This window comes from Lathyrus oleraceus, chromosome 4 (genome assembly GCF_024323335.1).
Source record: "Lathyrus oleraceus cultivar Zhongwan6 chromosome 4, CAAS_Psat_ZW6_1.0, whole genome shotgun sequence".
Lineage (NCBI taxonomy): Eukaryota > Viridiplantae > Streptophyta > Magnoliopsida > Fabales > Fabaceae > Lathyrus > Lathyrus oleraceus.
Genome location: NC_066582.1, coordinates 426934500 through 426957392, shown reverse-complemented (window position 1 = coordinate 426957392; position 22893 = coordinate 426934500). Strand labels below are relative to the sequence as shown.

The 22893-nt window shown below is 31.8% G+C and overlaps 2 protein-coding genes across 2 annotated transcripts; both read left to right on the top strand.

The window, feature by feature from the left end:
• Positions 1–13152: 13152 nt before the first annotated feature.
• LOC127137810 (serine/threonine/tyrosine-protein kinase HT1) lies at positions 13153–14159 on the top strand. Its single transcript, XM_051064232.1, has 3 exons — positions 13153–13243; positions 13554–13660; positions 14001–14159. Exons 1-3 carry the CDS (start codon positions 13153–13155, stop codon positions 14157–14159), a joined length of 357 nt encoding a protein of 118 aa, XP_050920189.1.
• A 983-nt stretch (positions 14160–15142) lies between these two features.
• LOC127135622 (putative F-box protein At4g38870) lies at positions 15143–16592 on the top strand. The gene is made up of 2 exons (XM_051062283.1): positions 15143–15664; positions 15805–16592. Exons 1-2 carry the CDS (start codon positions 15161–15163, stop codon positions 15829–15831), a joined length of 531 nt encoding a protein of 176 aa, XP_050918240.1. The 5' UTR covers positions 15143–15160; the 3' UTR covers positions 15832–16592.
• Positions 16593–22893: the final 6301 nt, after the last annotated feature.

Sequence of the window (22893 nt, the reverse complement as noted above, 5' to 3'; positions counted from 1 at the left end):
TTAGTCCATTTACTGTATTCTCCACCCGCCTAAATTTCCATGGTCCCGCCCTGTAGAAATTTAACATTTTCATAGTGAGTTCTATAAATACTAAAGCTTTTGGTTCTCATTTTCATAGCCAAAATTTTACATTTCCTGTATCATTATCTTTTGGTTCTCATAAAAATGTCTCTTAATATTGATCTAAACACTCCATATATTGATCATGAAATGATGGAATGCAACATAGCACCATCCATTAATCTAAATGATCCTTCTTCAAGTAATTTTAACTTGTCTTTTAAGGACCTACATGGTAGTTCATCAAATGAAGAATACATGGAAGAAGCTAATATGTTCAATTGTGAAAATGATTTTGAACATGGTTTTTTTAATATTAATGAGGACATTGATGTTGATGCTTTATATTCAAATGAAGTTCATGTCATGGAAGAAGGTAATATGCTCTAATACTTTTATGTTAGATAATTTTTGAACAACTTAATTAATTTTTTTCACTTTTAATACTGTTTTATAAAATTGCAGAGAGTGAATTTATTCCAAATGAAGAAGATGGAGAGGAGACTGAATTTAATCAATATGAAAGTGGTGGAGAAACTGAAAGTATTGCAGCTAGTAAGTAAATTTTTATCATATCTTTAACCTCTTCTTTCTTGACACCAAAGTTCAATGCTGGTAATTTGTTCAGATCAAACTCATCCATATCTAAGTATTCAACAATGGTGTTTTCATTTGTTGGAGTTAGAGCATTTTCACTTGCATTCTTTGGAGTGATATTTTCTGCACTTTCATTTGTTGGAGTTTGAATTGTTTCAGGAACTTTATTGTCTTCGATACCTAAATCAAAAGATGGAAACTCATTAGCTAAATGATGTGGGTTTGCCATTTTTAGAGTATAAAAAAAAAAGGAAGAACATGACTCATGGAGTTTTGTACAAGATGATACTGCACCATTTATAATAGGATATGACTTTTCAAAAGCCAATGATAACAAATGCAACGTTTCAGAATAAATGCTCTTTTGGAAGTGTAAAAAGTGGAGTTATTATAGGAATAAACATGAATATTGAAAAACTAAATTTGAGGGTAAAATTGGAATGGTATATTTAATTGTAACCATTGTAATTAATTTTTGCTTATATTTGAGACTCCAAATTTTTTTTTTTTTGCTTACATATGAGACCGGAGGGAGTATTACTTAAGAAGTATTATACGTCGGTCTATATATGTATATATAGGCCAACCTATTTAGCATTTTTTTCCTAATATATATGCATATATAAGTCAACCTATTTAAACTATTTTTAATATATATGAAAATATAGATCGACCTATAAAATTTCATATGCTTTTTTTAATAATTTAAGTCTGACCTATTTAATTTAATAGGTTTTTAAAAAAGTATAAATCTGACTTTTTTATTGAATAGGTCAGGTTTGATCTGACCTTAAATAGGCTAGGCTATAGGTCTCTGTAGATCGGACTGACCTATTCTCATCCCTAGTTGCAAGTCTAAAATTTTGGTCTACTCCGCGAAATGAGTGATGTTATTGTGAATTTATGCAAGGGACTACTCAAAGTAGGTGTGATTATTTTTTATTGATTTTACGATGAAGTGGACGATGAGAAAGAATTTTTATGATGAAACAAAAAAAAATCAGGTTGAAAATTTTAATAAAAACAAATAAAGATTAACTGACTTAATATAAAAGAATGATTGAAAGACATATACATAATTGATACACAAAAGCAATAGTCACGAGAACTTGAGATGGCTCCAGAAACACAATAAACAGGAAGAAATTTTAAAAGAATTTATGTTTTATACTTATAGCTTTTGTAATGTACAAGCTGATTGTGCAATGTTAAGTTATATATAAGTTGGATGTGTAAGTTTTCTATATGTTAAGTTATATATAAGTTGGATGTGTAAGTTTTCTATTCTAAGTTGATTGTGTAATGTATGTAATTGAATAAAATGAAATTTGTTTCCAATTAACCTTTTGTTCCTAGTTAATATCTTAACTTAATTGTCTGTTCTAAGTTCATTTTTTGTTCAGAGTTTATGTTTTGCATCATCAGTTTTGTATCATATGTTTGACATTGCAGTAGTTTAATACACCACATATGTGTAAAACACGTATGTAGTTTAATACACATTTTTGGCATTGGAGAAGTTTAATACAAAGATGCAGTAGTTTATTACATACATGTAATGCAATGTTATTAGTACTATGATTGCATCAATTCATTTATATTGGTACCTGCACAACATTTATTTCCATTGTACCAAAATCTGCATTTATTAATTATGTATCAAAATATTGGATTAGTTCAAAAAAAATTAACAAAATTCATTAACAACCATTAACATTCATCAAAAGGTCTTGATGAAATTGTATAAGCTTGAGTTATCTAAGTAGTTTGAGTTTGACTTGCCTAAGTTGTTTGAGCTTGACATGTCTTTGTTGTGTAAGTTCAACATGTCTGAGTTGTTTGAGTTCATTGGCTGGTGATGAAATCTTAGAAATTGAATTTTTATGATCATATTTTTTGCATCTATTGTATCTAACATGTAATCATATCCTTCTCATTTTACAATTTGATCAATAAATTTCACCTTTCTAAAGATTCATTTTCTGTTGTAGTCTTACTAGAATCTTTCTGAATAATGGGGGTTGAAAATTAGGGTAGGTTGTCTTGACCCGTAAATTAGATCCATTAACATGATAAAAATACAGGGTTGAATATTTCCTGATACTTGGAGTTTTTGTAGATATCGGAAATATACTCTTCTACCATGCAGTTCATGCTCTTCATAGAAGCAATTGCGTGAACAAAAGGGCAAAAGGACGTAAGCTGGCATTTTCTACATGAGCATATAATTTTCTGCAAATTAACTGGAAATTTGTCTCCAAATTTTGTAATGTGTCTAACATCAAAAAAAATATGTTCGAGTGACATCATACACCATGAAGAAATGTTTTCAATGGTTATGTGTCTAAGTAACATCATACAACAAAGTGAAGAGTTTTCAATGGTTATGTGTCTAAGTAACATCGTACACTAAGGTGAGTTTTCAATGTTTATGCTAATTACAATACCTTACAATTCACATGTTAGCGTAGTCCCTAATTCTCTCAATCCTAAGTAACCACCAAAAAATATATTATGTGTTAGAAAATATATTACCAGACACATAGCCATCAAGCTTTTATTCATACTTTTAGCAAGAAATTTCTGAAAAGATTTATTATATTTCTTTATGATATCACCAAAACATGTAGAGGTTTTAGAAAGAATTTTCTTTTCAGGTTTGGGACTCTTGCTTAGAGGCACATAGTTATTATTTTTCAAAATAAGATTTGCTCTTAAGTATCACTAGCAGTTTCCTCTTCTTCTTCACTGTCAGCTTCCTTCTTCTTGGTCAGCATTTTGATCAAACCATCCACATTCATTTCCCTGATGGTACTTGCAATAATTATTTCTTACAGATCCTTTGAAACTTCCATTATCTCAAGTAACACATCTTTTCTAGTGGCTTTGGATACCAGAGAAGAATTCCCACCAGCAGCGTGACCTTGGTGCTTTGTCACCATAATGTTTTGGACACGTGTCCCAACAAACAGTTTCTTATCAAGGGTTAGTGGCACTGTCTTTTTGTTTCGAGCTTCTTAAGGATGCAAAATCTCAGGATATTAATCTAAGATAATTCCAGTTAACAAACAATGGAATGTTATGGGTAGCTTCACAATAAAATAGTCAACATGCTTCATAGTTTGCTCAAATGCATAATCTCCAAAATTCAGTTTTGCCTTTGTTCCTATTTGGGATATAAGTTTGGTGAAAGCAGAGGTTATACTTGAATTGTGGTTTATGGATGCTCAATTAGATGTACCAATCATATTCAGAATATCTTAATTCACCTTCAATCTTCCAATAGAGAGTAACCCTTTGTTGGCAATTGCTTCACTTGTCCACCAGTTATTTCCTTAGCAATCTTTTCAATGGATGAAGCTTGCTCAGACCCTACAAACTTGCTTCTGCCAAAATAATCATTAATAATTGAGGGTGAAAACTTCACAAACTTTCCTCTAACATATACCTTCATATACTACTGACTTCCTTCAACATTGCAATCAAGTGAGATATTCATAATAAACTCATTGACTGGCTTTTCATAGCAATGACCAATATTAGTTATGCTCTTCATTAACCTATGAGCTTTTATTAAATCCATAATATCTTTACAATCAAGAGCTTCTTTCCAAAGCTCTCTTTCATGAGAAATTATTCTCTGAAATACATACTTCCACTTCTGAACACTTGCTTTTGAGTGGAAAGATACATTATGCAAGGGAGCAACTAAAATATTGACATCAATCATTTTTCCTCCAATCTTTCTCCTAGAAGATGTCACAATGTCTAGGACATCTGGTTCATCATTTGTCTCAGAGTCACTTGCTGTACAAGTTTTCTCTTCAGAGACTTCTTATCAATAACCTTTTCTTCTACTTTCTTCTTTTTCAAATGCCTTTTTATAGGAGATTTGTGCTTCACCTTTTCGGGATTCTTTATTTCAGACTTGGGAGTAATAACTTTCAGCTTCTTCTTGTCTTTAACTCTATCAGTTACAAACTTAGCAATACTCCTAATTACTTTCACTACAGGTTCTTCATCAGTATTCACCACATCTTTTTCTATAACTTTCTCTTGAGGATTGGTAACACTTTCAATAATCCTCTTCATGAAATTATCAATGGGAATATCATCATATTCATCAGCTTTATCAACTTCCACACTCCTTTTACTTTGAACCTTAGCCTCTATATTTTGAGGGTTCTCATTAAGGATATCATCAGCAGAATATTCAATGGAGACATAGTTTCCATTGAAAACTTCATCCAGCAGTGCGTCAATGATATGTGTATCAAGAAGATGACCATCAATCCTGACATGTTTGTCTATATGATTTACTTATCATGAGGTTCATCAGTGGATTCAGTGGGAGATTCAACAGGTGGTTCACCAATTGGTACAAAAGTGGGTTTGGCCTGTGGACCACCAGATGTTGGAACAAATGTTTTAACATTTAGTTCAACATGTGATTCAACGTGTGGTTCCACACGAAGTTCCTCAATAGTGGTTTCAGCATGATCAATGATTTTTTCAATGATATTGAAATCAACTTCCTTAGCAATATTCACAGTTTCAACATGATCATGAATATTATGCACAAATTGTTCCTTTTTAGAGGGACTTACCTTTTCATAAGATTTCTTCTTCTTTGTAGAAGAATTCTTTTATCTTTTTGTTGAAATGTCAACTAGAACAAAAGTGGATTCTCCTATTGAACAACTTAATATTATAAATATGTTGTAATTGCGCCTCAAGCGTGAGGATATGAAAAAGGTCTCTACCAAGAAAAGAAACTAAATGTAGTATGACCTAAGTGAGGATATGAAAATTCTAAGAGCACTTTGAAATGATTTACTTTTGAGTTCTAGAAGAACTAACCAGGTACCTGCAATTTATAAAAATTAAGAGATCTCGATAAATTATGTCATGAATGGAATATGATAGAACCAAAATAAAGTCAATGTTGACAATGTCTTTGTATACAATATGGCTCTAAAAATGATAAATGATAACAAGGATCATGAGTCAAAGTCTATCAAAGATTGTAGGCAAAGTGATAATTGACCAAAATGAACATATTCAATTGAAGAAGAATTAAACTCACTTTACTAGTGACTCGATTTTGGACATATAGTCTGAACACCTCAAGGTGTGAAAACAATTGGATATAAATGAGTTTTTGTGAAAAAGTAAAATAAAAATGGTGAAATTGTGAGATATTAAGCTTGATTTGTTGCTCGATAATTTTCACAAAGACTTAATACTGATTTTGATGAAACATATCCACCTGTAGTGGATTCGGTTAATTTTTTATATTTAACTAGCCTTGTAACACATGAATGGCTTAATTTGAACATGATGGATGTGACATTTACATGAAAATCCATAAAGGCTTTAATATTTTATAGATACATAATTTTGGATTTCGATAAAACTACTCCATCAAATTGAACAAGTCTCTATATGAGTTAAAACCATGTGTACGCATGTGGTATAATTGTCTCGGTGAATATTTTCTGAGAGATGGATATACAAATAATTTCGTATGTCCTTGTATTCTTATGAAAATATCTAAAAATAATTTTCTATAATAGATATTCATGTGGATGACATAAGTATTGTTGGAACTCCTGAAGAGTTTCCAAATGCTATAAATTGTTTAAAGAAATTGTTTGCGATAAAGTACTTGGAAAAGACAATGTCCTTACAAAGTGAATATTTAGACAATGGAATTTTCGTACACCAATAAGGTTTTATATAAAAAGTGATGAAACATTTATATATGGACAAATCTCGTATGTTGTCTACCCCAATGATGTTAGATCATTGGATGGGAAAAAGATCCTTTAAGACTTCGAGAAGAGGATAAAAAATCAGTTGGTCCAGAAGTACCATGTCTTAATATAGTTCAAGCATTAATATATCTTGATAAGTATACATGCCATGATATATCGATCTATTAGCAAGATACAATCTTTCACCTACATAGAGACATTGGAACAAAGATAAACATATACTTTGTTATCTTAGGAGTACAATGAACATGAGTTTGTTTTATTCCAAAGTATCCAAATTATAACTAACAGGTTATGTAGAAACATGTTGCTTGTCAGGCCCTTATAATGGTAGAGCACAAATATTATTTGTTTACTTATGATGGTACAACTATTTCATGGAGACCTGTGAAACAAACTATAACAACAATTTCATCTAATCATGAAGAAATATTTAGCACTACATGATGCAAGTTGAGAATGCATTTGGTTGAGATTTCTAATTCAACACACACAAAAGACTTGTGGTTTGACTTCTGAAAAAATAAATACAACAATCATATATGAAGATAATATGCATGCATCACTCAATTGAAAGATGGTTACATTAAAAGAGACCAAACAAAACATATTTCTCTAAAGTTCATTTTCACTCATGATCTTTAGAAAAGTGGCGATATAAACATCCAACGACTTCGTTCATGTGATAACCTTCTAAACCTTTTTCTCAAAGTTACTCCCAAATAGAATTTTTAGACAACTAGTACAGAAGATTGATCTTCATCATCGAATAAATGGTCGCTCAGCCGAGGGGGAGAAATGAATTTATCGTAAAAGGATATTATATTCTTTTTCCTTCACTAGATTTTTTCTCACTGAGTTTTTTCTAGTAAGGTTTTAACGAGGCATATCCTAATCGAACATCCCAAATAATTTCCTTCCTTATTTGTAATAATTTCTATTGGTTAGTATAGAGGCAGTTCCCTCAGTAAGAATGGTGTACTCTTTTTCTTTCACTAGAATTTTTTTTACTGGATTTTTACTAGTAAAGTTTTAATGAGGCATATTCTTGATATACATCCGAGGAGGAGTGTTATAAATTATATGCTTGTGGATATCCATAAATGAGTGAATTCTATATTGATTTTTCATTCATTACATATATGCTATATGGAGGACTCATATTATATTCGAAAGATACATTCGGAATGAGAATAATATAATAAACTATATTTCTCTCCTTTTCTCCTTCGTCTCTACTCTTCTATTATATTGCTTCTTATTAATTTCATAATAAACATCAATATTTGAGAAGTAAATTTCCGATAATCAAACAATTCAAATCCTTAAAAGAGTGGAAGACACCTTACTTTAATTCGAGATTGAATATCTCTATTTATATATTCCAATTTTATTATTGTATTGAAGTTATTTTTGCCTTTAAAACTATATTTAAATTTTATGAATTTTAATTATAATAATATAGTTAATATTTATGGCTCCCTAACTAAAAGAAAAATCTAAACTAAAATATATGAATTATTTTACACTATACAATGTCTCTTCCACTGCGTTTTTATTTTATACAAAGATAACTTTTTATATATGACTTATACTTTGAATTGTCTTTTTACTAAAATATTATATATTAAAATATCACTGTTAAATATAAATAAAAAATAAAAAATGGTACAAATAATAAGTATAATTGAAATAATAATAATAAATATTTCAAAAAATAAAATAAGTGAGTTTTAAAAAAAAATATAAATTAGTTAATTACTTTGAAACATATGACATATATTAAAATATCATAAATATAAAAGATATAAAGATGAACTAAATAATTTTTTATAAAGAATTAAATATCATTTGCACACAATTTTTGAATTTTTCTTATTAATTAAAATTGAAGATATACAATTTCTTACCAATTAAACAAAAAATTTCTTATCAATTAAGCAAACAAACATCTCACATTTTTAAAACTAGTTTATACCAAAATTGAAAAAACAATTACACCAAAAATGAATAAAAATTCTTATTAGCTAAGCAAATAAACACAATAATATATATATATATATATATATATATATATATATATATATATATATATATATATATATATATATATATATATATATATACATATATATATATATATATATATATATATATATATATATATATATATATATATATATATATATATATATATATATATATATATATACCAAAATGAAAAATATTGGAAATATATTTCATAGTTAGCAACCTTTCTTTGCTTTGTGTTTATTTGAGAGCTTTTCTATTTCAGTTTTTATTCATTATCTTTTTTTCGCCTGAAACAATAATATGACTGCATCAACAACATATAAAAATTATAGTAGTTCTTCTCGCATTCCATACAAACTCGCTTTGTATATTCTCCAAATTTCCTTAAACCTAAAACGATTCACATGGGTTCAAAAAGTTATGGTCTCTTTTACTCCAAAATTCTCATTTTATCAACATGTTCGGTAATAATTTCTTCATATATAAACTTATTGAGGAGTATTGTTAGAAATTTACCAAAATCTATGGAGAATTCCGCTGCAATCTTGATAAACAAATTTCAATCACACCATTAGAATTCCTCTTGTTCTTCTCTCTTCACTCGAGTGAATCATCCAACCTTTAGTTGTCCCCTCAGTTATCTATATCAAGCGTGAGAATATACAATATTTTTGTATTAAAAAGATTAAAATATGGTCCGTCCAAGGGTTATACCTCGATTTTCTGTTGGACAAATTTAAGTTTTGTCATAAAATATATTATTTGTAGTAGTGCAACTAAGTTTTTTATTGTCTTGAGAGATTGATTAAGAAAAAATCACATAGTTAAAAATATCTTTGTTCCCGTGAAAACCTGTGAATAATAAGATCCCAGTAAAGAGAATATGACAAGTAGGAGAATAATTTCATCAGGCTTGATAAGATGTATAGGTCGATGCGAAATCGAGAAAAGATCTCGTCATATTTTTAGAGAGTGTGAATATTTTGGTAAGCTTTAGAGTTGTGTATAATAATGGATCGGAGTATATTATGTACTCTTTCAAATAATGTCTCAGAACATGCTTTTGAATTTTATGGACTCTATTCTTTCAGTAAGGAAGTTTGAAAGTGTTTTTTCAAATCATCTAGTTGTCAAGCATCTAGGTTATATGGAAAGAAAGAAACTTACCGTCATTCAATTAATTCAACAATAAAGAATCAAGATTCTTTTAATTGATGGACAAAATGGATAAAATCAAAATCCTATATTGGTGATGTCTAAAAGTTAAAAGGTTAAAGACATCTTCTTGATATAAGTACTTGATGGACTAATCGTACAATAAATATTAGATACTCCATGTTGTAGTCGGAATCACAAAAGATTAGCAAACGCTAAGTCTAAAACGGATGCATAAGTTTGCAAGTGACAAATCTATAAGATAAAAATCTAATTCCACCAGAAAAAACTCTTGAATTTTATTATAATAAAAGGTAACCATGACGCCATGTTCCAAAAGTATTTAAATACTGAAAAGAAGCCCTAATACAACAATTATTCAAAAATAGAAATAAAACAAAAAATTGTAAAAAAAGTTAAAATGTTGTTTTCGGATCTGAAACAAACTCGAATGAATTAAAAAGCCCATACACCATGGCAAATCGACGATTTGGATTTGTGAACCGATTTGTTATCCGAAAAGATATAATAATCGTCATTACGATATTAGACACCAAACTTACATCAATCTTATCGTACATTTCTGACGCGTGACTTCTTTTTCGATAAAACAATTAACCTTCATACGTCACTCCATTCTATAATTAGGGATGTTTTTGTGGTATCCATTTGTATTTGACCTTGGTGAATCTCTAAGCACACCTTATGCTGGAGTGGATTCAATATTGATCAAATATATTATATTTCGACTTTAAAAAAAAAGTGATTAAATGGTGTTGAATCAATGTTTCAACCAAATTCATTCTAAAGTTTTCTACTTCATGTCATACACGTTGAATTGATTATTTTTTCCTTTTTGCTTTTTACAATTTGGATATATCGCTTGATATATACCTATAATTGAAATTGTTTTTTTTCTTTCCATATCATACAAAACATTCATTTTTATTGGATAAATGAGTTAGCATAATTAATAGATGAGTATATAAAAATAACTTAGAGTTCGATCTCCGATAGGAAGATGGTTGTGATATTTATAAATCAACAATTTTTTTAAAAATAAAAAACATTTTTAATATAAATAAATAAATAAATTTTAAAAAAAAAATCCATCTTTATTATAAATATAAAATATTAAATGTTAAATTAAAAGTGATACAAAAAAAACTAGAAAGTATAATTATAAAAATAGTAATTGATATTTTGAAAATTAAAAGAAGTGAGTTTTTTAAAACAATTTTTTTATGAATAAATTGATTACTTTGGAACGAGTGACATATGTATTAAAGAACCATACCCATATAGAAAATTGATTACTTTGTTTAAATATAAAATAAATACCATTTGCTTACAATTTCTTATCAATTAAGACATACAATTTCTTATCAATTAAACAAATAATTTCTTATCAATTAAGAAAACAAATATTTTACATTTTAAAAAGAGTTTATACCAAAATTGAAAAACATATATACTAAAAATGGCGAGGCATACAATTTCTTATCAATTAAGAAAACAAATTTCATATTTAAAAAATAGTAAATACCAAAAATGAAAATAGATTGGAAATATATTTTATGATTTGCAATTTTTTTTGCTTTGGGTTCATTTCAGAGCTTTTCTGTTTCAGTTTCTTCTCATTTTCCTGATTCATATCATGGCTGCCATAACATATAAGAAAAAAGTTTCTCCATTAGTTTCTTTTCAAGTGTCTCTTTGCATAAATTTTTTGTTTCATTTTAAGTGTTATTTTCAAAATTCAAGATAACACCAATTGTCATTTGTCAAAATTGCCCCTAATTATTTATTAAATAGAGAAAAAAAGTTAAATATATAAATAAATAGATAAGGATATTATAGATAAAAAGATAATTATTACTTGAAAAGTAGTAAACTTGATTAGTTTTATTGGTATTTGTAAAAAGTCAAAAAAATACAATTAAAAAGGAACGGAAGGAGTAATACTTCTCACATTCCATATGAACTCACTTTATGTATACTCTCTAAATTGCCTCTTAAACCCCTCAAACTATTCACATGTGTTCAAAAATCATGGTATCTTTTATTTCAAAATCCTAATTTCATGAACATGTTTCACACGAATTTCTTCATATCCAAACCTAATGAGGAGTATGAAAACACCTCTCTTCTGTTAAATATTATAATTGGAGCCGGCGACGTATTGTCCAAGCTTTCTGGTGATAGGTTTGGTGAGATGTGGTTATTTGTGTGTGTCTGGTGCCGTGAATAGGAATTCCATGGCCACTGCCTACAATGACTTTCTGATTTGAATTACTTACTGGAAAATAAGATGAGAGATTACCTTGTGGTGTGGCTGTGTGAGATGTTGTGTCTGTGTCCATGTACCACTGATTGTCAGGAGTGTGGAGTGACATGGTGTGCATTGCAGTCTCAATGTCTGTCAGTATCTGAGATGAGGTAGAGGTTACATACACCTGAGGACGCTGTCCTAGAATGTCTGACTACTTAGAAGGACTGGCAGGGCGTGTCAACTGAGAGGTGGGATACAGACACGGTGACATAGTCCATGGTGGTGGAGTCCAACCCCATGGTTGCAAGGTTGGGTACTGTTGTTGCTGTTGCCAAGGAGGAGCGGACCAAGGTGAGGGAGTGCTAAGAGCTCCATACTGAGGTGCACTACGGTTACCACGTCCCCCTCCGCGGCTCTAGTTGCCACGGGAGCGAGGACAATTGTCGGGGCGGCGGTTGCCACGCTGAGAGGTGTCTTCAGTAGGTTTCGAATGAGTAGTGTGCATAGCAGCATGAGAGCTTGTGTTTTCTATCTTAGCCATACCGACTTCAAGTGAGCATGGAACGAGCCTGATAGAATGTCGGAAGAGGGTTGCTCTGGCGAATCAAAGTAGCAACACTACGGTAAGCTTTTGGGAGACCAGAGATCAGCTGAAGGACCAGATGATGATTGTTGACAGGGGAGCCGACATTTCTCAACTGATCAGAAAGCATCTTAAGACGTTGACAATAAGCGGAGACATTGGGAAAATCCTCCATACGAGTGTTAGAAAACTCTTGCTCAAGAGTGACTGCTCGAGCATTTTTGTTGTCCTGAAAAATATCTTCCAAGCGATTCCATGCTTCCATTGCATTGGAGTTGGGTTCTAGAATATTGGTCAGCAAATAGATAGAAATAGCGGAATAAATCCACTGAAGAACAGGGGCATCAAGAGTGGATCATTGTTCATGGTTGGCATCAGTAATGGCTGATGGCTCTTTTCCAATTGATGGAACGATGTGATGCAGGACTCGATGTGAGCAAGCATGGATGCGGAAAAGTTCAGCCCAGGTACCATATTGATCTTTTTCCATCTCAAGAATAATAGGAATATGGTTCCTAATATTGGAGACGGAAAGAGCGGGATGAAACTCCGATTTGGAACCTCGAAACATGGTGTTCTTGGGCTAACCGGAATCACCAATATCGGCGGATTTATGGGTATCGGTGGATTTGTGGGTATCGACGTCACTATGTTCTGAATGGTATGATTCAGACATGGCTGCAGGTGCGACGACGACGGCGCGAACAAAGGCGGAAGGCGAGAGAATAGGATGGTTGTCGTGTTCGGCGGCAGCGGCGGTACAGAGTACGGTAGTCCTGTTGTGGCGGTAGACTTCAAGAAGGGAGAAGAAGCATGCGACGGCGGACTGTAATGGGGGAGAAGAAGAAACACGTTTCTGCGTTTGTTTTTTTTAATTTTTTTTTAGAGAGAGGGATAGGTTAGGATTGATACCATATAAGATAATGGAAATCGTGTCCTTCTCATTGATCTGAATAGAATATATATACATCAATGTGTAATATTTGGTCAACTATCTAATTATGATACAACGTAATTATAGGAAACTAATTATGACTAATTATAACAAAATATTGTATTCTATAAATCAATGTAGTTTTTGGTCTTGCAAGAGAAGAATCGGTGACTGAAATGATAACTGCAGAAACTAGAACATTTGAAGGAATGTCCAATTTACATGCTCCTTATGCAGCTGTTTTCAAGGTACTAAATTCAAAAAATTTGAGTGATTTTTCATCAATCAGCTAGTTATATTTTCCCCTCAAGTTAGAAATGTTGATTCAAATTTCTCTACTATGATTTAAGGATAGTTGTAATAGACCTTATAACCTTACAGATACGAAAAATTCAAACAAGGATTTGATCACGAAACTCGACCAATTTTTTCTACATCCTCGACTACAAAGTGGTAGGAGAGCCTTTATGTTATGGACATTGTTAAAGGATTAAAGTTAATATATTAGTTTCATACTTTCAAAGCTATTGTTTTTTTGTGATTGATGCTATTTTCTAATCAAAAAATGATTTGCATTTGAGATTGCAGCAAGAGAGGCCGAAAATTCCAGACGATATATCACCTGATCTAGCTTTTGTCATACAACCATGTTGGGTTAAAGATCCTAACTTGAGACCAAACTTTAGTCAAATCATTCGGATGCTCAATGTGTCTCTCTTCATACTCTCATCATTATCTCCATCTTGAAAAACACTTAATGTTAAGTTTCTTAATTACATATGAAGTAAATTGAGTAAAGTGAAAATGACTTGAAACATAAACAAGTTACATGAAATGTAAATGACAATGGATGATAAATGACTGAAATTTAAATTGCATAATAGTAAATGACTTGAAAGTAAATCAATATTAACAAGAGTTAGTCAATGGTTAGTCAAATATTAGTGGTGAATTTTAATTGATTAAGTCATTCTTTGGAGAACACTCAACCATTTATTCACAAGTATGAATCCTTAAACCAAAACAACTTCCATGAGAAGGGCTCCAACTTGGATAATTCAACAAGTATGCCACTAACCAATGCACGTATTAGACTAATACATGTGTGTAAGGGCAAACTTGTTAATAGTTTGGATATATCGCTTGATATATAAGTATATTTGAAAAAAAAATTCCTTCAAATATCATATATTAAAATATTCATCTTTATTGGATGGCTGAGAGAGTTAAATTGATAGGTGCAAGTTGAGTTAAATGAGTATAAATGATTAATTTAGGGCTAAAAAAAGATGTTGCTATGTAATTTTCATGTTGCTAAACATTTAAAATTAAAAAAAAAATGAAAATCAGGTTTTGTCACGTAATTTTCACGTTGCAAATTTGTCACATGATTTTCACGTCGCTAAATATTTAAAATCAGGTTCTACCATGTAGTTTTCACGTCGCAAATTTACCATGTGATTTTCACGTCGTTAAATATTTTAAATTAAAAAAATGAAAAGCTTTTCATGTGATTTTCATTTTCATGTTCTCATCATTCATTCTTTAGATATTCCTTTCAAAAACCCCTCTCTCTCTCTCTCATATATATATATATATATATATATATATATATATATATATATACTAAAAATAGTGAAAAATACAATATCTTATCAATTAAGCAAACAAATTTCATATTTAAAAAATAGTATATACCAAAAATGAAAAAGATTAGAAATATACTTGATGGTTTGCAAAAAATTTCGATGCTTTGTGTTTATTTCAAAGCTTTTCTGTTTCAGTTTCTTCTCATTCTCTCAATTCATATTATGGCTACCATTACATACAAGAAAAAGGTTAATACTTCTCACATTCCATATGAACTCGCTTTATCCATACTCTCTAAATTGCCTCTTAAACCTCTAAAACGATTCACATGTGTTCAAAAATCATGGTCTCTTTTATTTCAAAACCCTAATTTCACGGACATGTTTCACGCGAATTTCTTCGTATTTAAACCTAATGAGGAGTATGAAAACACCTCTCTTCTCTTAAAGATTATAATTGAAGTCGACGATGTATTGTCCAAGCTTTCTGGTGATAGGTTTGAGGATATGGTGATAATAGATTGGCCACCTCCTTTTGAAGAGGATCATAACTATGTGGAAGTGTTAGGTTCTTCCAGTATTAATGGCGTTCTTTGTCTCTATCAAGATCATGGCAATGAATCACCAACTGTGTTATGGAATCCTGCTACCACGGAATTCAAGGTACTTCCTCCTAGCTTTCAAACATATGAGAACTTTGAGTTTAACTCTCCTCCAAGTGCATTTGGTTATGACTGTGTTAGAGACGACTACAAAGTGCTTCGGAATGTTGATTATCCTAATGACTCATTTTCTGATCGTAGCTGGTTGTCTTTGCCGGAGAAGGATAGTTCTTTTTGGGAGCTTTTAATGGATGACGATGACATGTGTTGGTGGAACGTAGAGTACGTAGATATTTGCGACCCTCTATGGGAGATATATAGCCTAAAAAATAACAGTTGGAGGAAACTAAATGACATCGATATGTCATTGCCTTGGCGATGTCATTCTCTGGTTAATTCAAATTATCAATTGTGCCATTTTTTGGAGTTTGAAGATAAAATGTTTTCGTTCGACTTTAGCAATGAGAAATTCATTCCAACAGTTTTACCTTCAGAATCAGATTTCAAGTATCAAGGTAGGTACCAACACCTCCTGATATTAAATGAGTCGGTTGCTTTCCTTTGTTATGATGGCGAAAATGATTATCATATGTGGATTCTGGGTAAACTCGATGTAAAAGAATCATGGACTAAATTCTTAATTATAAGACATCCAGATGACATTGGATATCCTATTGGAGCGTGGAAGAACGAAATATTCTTCACAGCTGGTCATAAGATAGCCCGGTATAATTTAACTACCCAAAAATTTGAAGAAATTGAAGCTTACGTATGGAAAGTTATGATTTATAAGGAAGTTCTTGGTTCTGTTGAAGGATTGAATGATTAATTTTGTTGTAGTCTAATCTCATGGCATTCAACCAAGAGGTTTAAGGCATATTTACCAGATTTTGGATTTTAGTATAAGATGAATGATATAAAAAATTGTCTTGTCGATCAGTTTCAAATTTTTATTGATTATCAAATATTGGTATAACTGTTTTGGTTTATATTTCAAATATCTTATTATTATTCATCCTATATTGCCAAACAATTCAAAGTTCAAACCCTTAAACATGTTACTCCATAGTATATATAGTGACTGATTTATATTTTTCTGATTGTGTAACTCATTAGCAAGAAGGCATTTAACAAATTCCATAAGTTTTTTGTGCATTATCTCCAAACTTGATATTGTATACTTTTGAGTTCATACCATTGTGTAAATAAGTAGTTTAGTAAGCAAGTAAGATAGTGAGCTAGATAAGAGAGTTAGTTAGGAACTCTAACTAATTACAACAAACTCTTGTAACAAACCATTGCATGGTAGCTTCCTATATTCTCCATGCAAGTTCTACAATGCAGAAATTTAGATAGATGAACAAAGTTCAACTTCAACTCTATTATGGTATCAATCGCCTACGGGGCCTATTTTCCGCTCCATTCAACTGCAGCAATTCATCTGCCCCATACGAGTGTATGTAGTGTACCAGTGGTTGCATCCAAGCTTCAGAGAAGATGTTCCATTGCTGCAAAATCAGTCTTCAAACCAAGCTTCAGAGAAGCTCTCATGGCGGATGAAGAAATCAACATGGAAGATCTTCACAAGTTACATCATCAACAATGGTGCATTCAAGCTAGGGTAACACGTTTGCACCGAAACTCTCAATCAAACTTCAAGAAAACAATTTTCTCTTATCACACAAGATGCATAAGGTGGTAGTGAGTCCACAAATTCCAGTCAAGTTCAAAACGGATCGTGATCACTTGTCTAACATCATTCCGAAAGCATATGAAGCTCATGTATGGCATATTATGAATTATAAGGAAGTTCTTTGTTTTATTGAAGGAATGAATAATTAATAGTTGTTGTATAGTCTAATCTCAAGGCATTCAACCATGAGGTTTGAGGATATGGTTACCAGATTTGGGATATTATTATAAGATGAATGTTAGCAAATATTGGCTTGTCAGTTTCCCAATTTTTATTGATTATCAAATATTGGTATTACTGCTTTGGTTTATATTTGAAATATGTTATTATTAGTCTCCTATCTTGCCAAACATTTTGGTATTCAGGTATTGTATGCTTATTATCTGCTTTTAGTAATTTTTATCAGGCTTGACTAGGTTAAAAAATGAGTAATATGCATAGCACAAAATAGAATACTATATGTTGCTTGAATTCATATGATGTCGGGGATTGCAAGAGGTTGCATGCTAGCTCTCAGTTTTATGCTAAATATATCAGTAATAGCTTACGTTGAAATCTTTGTTAAAGTCTCAAGTTCAAAGAAGTTCACAAATCTTGCTCTTCATTCTTTCAAATTTTATGCAGATTTCTGGTTTGGTTTGTTTGCATGATGACTATTGAGAGAGTTGGAGGTTGGTAGATGTATATCATCTTCAACTTGGCTAATAATTCATTAAACGGTTGATGATGCAATGCCTAAGTAAACAAGTTAGCAAGTTGGTCCATTGACTTAACTAGAAGTAGCTTCATAACACATTGACTTTGCTTGTCTCTTACAATGTGACAATCTATCTTCAAATGTTTGTCCTTTCGTGAAAAACGGGATTCGAAGCGATATGGAGAGCACTTTGATTATCACAATAGATCATATGAGTTATGTTACATTTCATGTGCAAATCATTCATGAGATATAAGAGTCATTAAAGTTCACAAGTGGTTGCTGCAAGGGCTATGTATTCGGCAGACCTTGAGACTGTTAATTGCTTCTTTGTTGTCCATGAAACAAGTGACTTTTCAAGGAAAAAACATTGGCATGAAATTGATCTTGTAGTGTCTATGCACCCTCTCAGTCATCATCCGAGTAACCATTCAGTTGAAGTGTTGAATCTTTAATGAAAAGAATACCTCGAGCTTGACATGTTTTGAGATATTTGAGAACTCTGCATGTAGCATTGAAGTGTGTGACCGTAGGAGCTGACAATAATTTACTCAATTGTTAAGTGCAGAAAGTAATGTTGGGTCTTGTTGCATTTGGGTACAACAATATGCCTACACGTCTTATATAAGAAGGTATGTCACGCTAAAGTTTGCTAGAGTTCTGATGCAGCTTGATGGTAGGATTAGATGAAGTGGTGACTAGTTTGGATTCGATGAAAGCTGAGTCTTATAGAAAATCAACGTAATACTTTCTCTGATTTAAGAATATCCCTTCTTTTGATTGTGCTACTTCAATGCCAAGGAAATACTTTAGGCTGCCTAAATCTTCAATCTTGAATGTGTTATCCAATGCTAACTTGATTGAATTAAACTCATTCAAATCACTACCATCTTGAACGACATCATCAAATTTACTAACAATATAGTAAGGGATGATGAGTCATTTTTAACAAATAGAGAATGATCTGAAGTAGATTGCTTATAATGATGTTCAATGAGGAATGATGTGAGCCTTTCATACCATCTTCTACTAGCTTGTTTAAGCCCATAAAAGGACTTGACAAGCTTACGTGCTTGGTTAAGCTTACTAGTAGACACACCGGGTGGAATAAGCATGTATACATCCTCTTGAATGTTAACATGTAATAAGACATTATTTACATCTAGTTTATGTAAACGCCAATGCATACATGAAGCCAAAACTATGATGTTTCTGATAGTTGTGAGTTTAGCAACTAGTGAGTAGGTATCAAAATAATCAAGACCTTCTATTTGATTATATCCATTGGCTACTGACCATGCTTTAAATTTGTCAATGGAACCTTTGGCTAAGTATTTAGTTTTGTAAACCCATCTACAACCTATTGGTGTAACTCCCGATGGTAGGTTCTTAATCTTCCACGTGTCAGTCTTCTTAAGAGCTAGAAGTTCAAGCTGCATAACTTGCTTCCAACACCCATGCTTATGTGCTTCATCATATGTTTTAGATTCAGTATGAGAAACTAAGAACAATGCATAATGATAATGAGAGGAAGATAAATTGTGATGTGAGATGAAATTTGGAAAATGATAAGGAGTACCTTTGGAAGATTGAGTTGATGTAGCAAGAGAGTTGCAAATGTAGTCTTGCAAATAAGAGGGATGATGACTCACTCTTGAAGAAACTCTAGTTGGTGGAATGAGTTGATCAACAATAGGTGATGTAGGAGTTATATTATTGTCTATTGGAGACTTATTTGTGGGGGATTTGTGTGAGGTGTGTGTTAAAATTGGGTCAGGTTGGTCAAATATAGTAGGATCTTTGTTAAGACGGTCTGATGTATTTGGATGGATCTGGTATATACATTACTAAAAATACTATATTTCATGATGAAGCTTTCACCTCATTTATTGAAAAACCAAGGTCAAATGACCTAGAATGTGTTGAATTCTTTTTAAGAAACTTTATCTTTCACCTCGTTTTTTTAGGAAAACCAACGTAAAATATTATTCAGTGTTTCAGCTTCGATTCCCAACTCCTGCAATTTTATGTTTTATTTATAACTAAAAAGGAGCCTTTATTTTTTATACATTTTACATAGGATATTATCCCTCGGTTGTTGAAGAAAACCGAGATAAAAACTCTAAAAACAATTTTTATTCCTTCAGAATTATAATGTTTTATCTCATTCACTTTTTGCATCCTAGCAAACGAAATGAACTCATTCTTCTCTAGCGAATGAAGGAGTTTCCCAATACTCAGAACCACCACCCTTATTCCTTAAGGAGGAAGTAAGCTCAAATTCTTCTCCGTTGGGTCTCTCATCATATTTCCGGTATGTACAAATTCTCCATTACTGTTGTTGTTGTTTCCGTCGTTGATGTTGTAGCCGTAGATCGTCGTCATCGTTGTTGTTGTGGTTATTCTTGTTGTTGTTGTTCCGTTGTTGCTGTTGTTTCCATATGTGGTTGTTGTTTTTATTATAGTTTTTGAGACTTATATTGTTTACTATAACCTTGTTATGGTATTTGTTGTTGTTCTGGTAATTATTGTTGGTCGTGTACTATTTTTATTTTATTTTAAGAAGTTGTATGTGATTATGGATCGTAGTTGGATGAAATCCAATAGATTGAGTAAAGAGTATGAGAATGGAATGATTCAGTATCTTGATTTTACGGGAAAAAAACCTTCCTAAGGAGAAGGGAATTTTTTTGATGTCCTTGTAATATGCACAAACATCTAAAGGATGAAATATTCAATCATTTAAGTTGTGATAGAATTATTCAAAATTACACGAAATGGGTATGACATGATGAAGTGACAAAATAAAGACCTATGTCACCTATAATTGAAGAAGATGATGAATTTATGAATGATACTCTAGAATACATGATTCCTGATATTGGGGTAGATGCTTTCAAGAATGCTAATATGGTAGATATTTTGCAAATATACATGGAAGAGTAGTTGGATACAGGATGCAAAAGTTTTACAAGATTGTCAGCTACATTAAGACTATTTAATCTTAAGGCATGAGGTGGGTGGATGATTAAAATTTTCACTTAGTTGCTTAAATTTTTGCAAAAAATTCTTCCAGAAGGTAACACGTTGTCGAACCGTAGTTATGAGGCCAAGAAGATATTGTGTCTAATGAGTTTAGATTATGTCAAAATACATGCATGTAGTAATGATTGCATATTATATAGGAAAGAATATGAAAACTTGAAGGAGTACCCGAGATGTGGGCAATCATGCTACAAGAAGAAGGTCAATGGTGTTGAAGACGATGATAGTGTAACTAGAAATGGTGTTCCTTCCAAGGTGATGTGGTACCTACTGATAATTCAAAGGTTCAAGAGATTGTTTGTTGATGCAAATGATGCAAAAAATACTAGATGGTATGCAAATGAAAGAGTGTGTGATCGAAAAAATTTCCATGTAGCTGATTCATTGCAATGGACGAAAATTAATTCCTTGTTTCTAGATTTTGCACTAGAACCGAGGAACCGTAGGCTTGGAATTTCAATCGACGGAATGAACCCTTTTCATAATTTGAGTACTAACCATACGTCATGTCGTGTTCTTCTCATAATTTACAACCTATCTCCATGGTTGTACATGGAGTGCAAATATATGATGTTATCAATGATGATTTCAGGTCCAAAACAACTTGGGAACAAGATAAAATATTTAAGACTTTTGTAGGAGGAAGGCATTGATGTGGATGATACATATATAAGTGATAACTTTAACCTGCATGTCATGTTGTTTTGCACAATTAATGAGTTTCCTCCATGCGGTAATTTGTCTGGGTACAACGTCAAGGGACATAAAGTGTGTCCTATATGTGAGTTTGATACATGCCACCACCAATTATAACATGAAAAAATACTGTTTATCTTGGACATCAATTTTTTGTAAGACCTAACATCCATACGTAGATTGTAGAAGGCTTTTAACGGAGAGCAGGAGTTTTATTTCTCTCCAAAGCCCTTAACCAAGAAGGAAGTTTATAAAAGACAACAACATATTAAGGTTGTCTTTGGAAAGAAAGTAAAAGGTAAAAAAAAAGGGCTTGTGGAGAAAAATAGTTGGAAAAAGAGGTCGGTGTTCTTTGATCTTCCATATTGGTATAGTCTTAATGTGATGCATGTGGAGAAATATGTATGTGATAGTTTGATTGGAACACTTCTCAATATTAAATTCAAGATAAAAGATACTAAAAAAATCTTGTGAAGATATGGTGGTGATGGGTATATGACAAGAGTTAATCCCAAAAGAAATAGGAAATAAAATATATTTTCCCCCAGGTTGTCACACTTTGTCTAAAAAAGTTTTTTTTATTGTTTGTGGGGTATCAAAGTTCCCCAAGGGCACCCATCAAATGTGAAGAAACTTGTGTCAAAGAACGATCACAAATTAGTTGGCTTAAAATCTCATGATTGTCATGTCTTGATGCAACAACTTCTACCAGTGGCTATCCGTGACATTTTACCAATGAATGTACGGGTAAATATAACCATATTGTGATTATTCTTCAATGATATATGTATAAAAGTAATTGATCCTGAAAATTTAGACGAGTTGGAACATGAGGCTGCAATTATGATTCATTTAGTTGTCCATCTAGTCCAGAAGCTTCGATCGTTGGATGGTACGTCACAAAAGAATCTTTTACGTTTTGTTGTATTCATCAGAAGCTAACTCTATAGGAATTCCTGAGTCTCGCCATGAGGGAAAATATGATGGTAGATGTACTCAAGGTTTAAATGTTAAAACTTTTAGCTGAAATGTAGTTCTTTAAGCACATTTGTATATATTCAATAATCTGACTGAAGTTCAACATTACTTGACTGCTCACAAAAGTCTTATAAAGGAAAAATACCCCGAAATGAATGAAAAATAGTTGTTGACAGAGCAT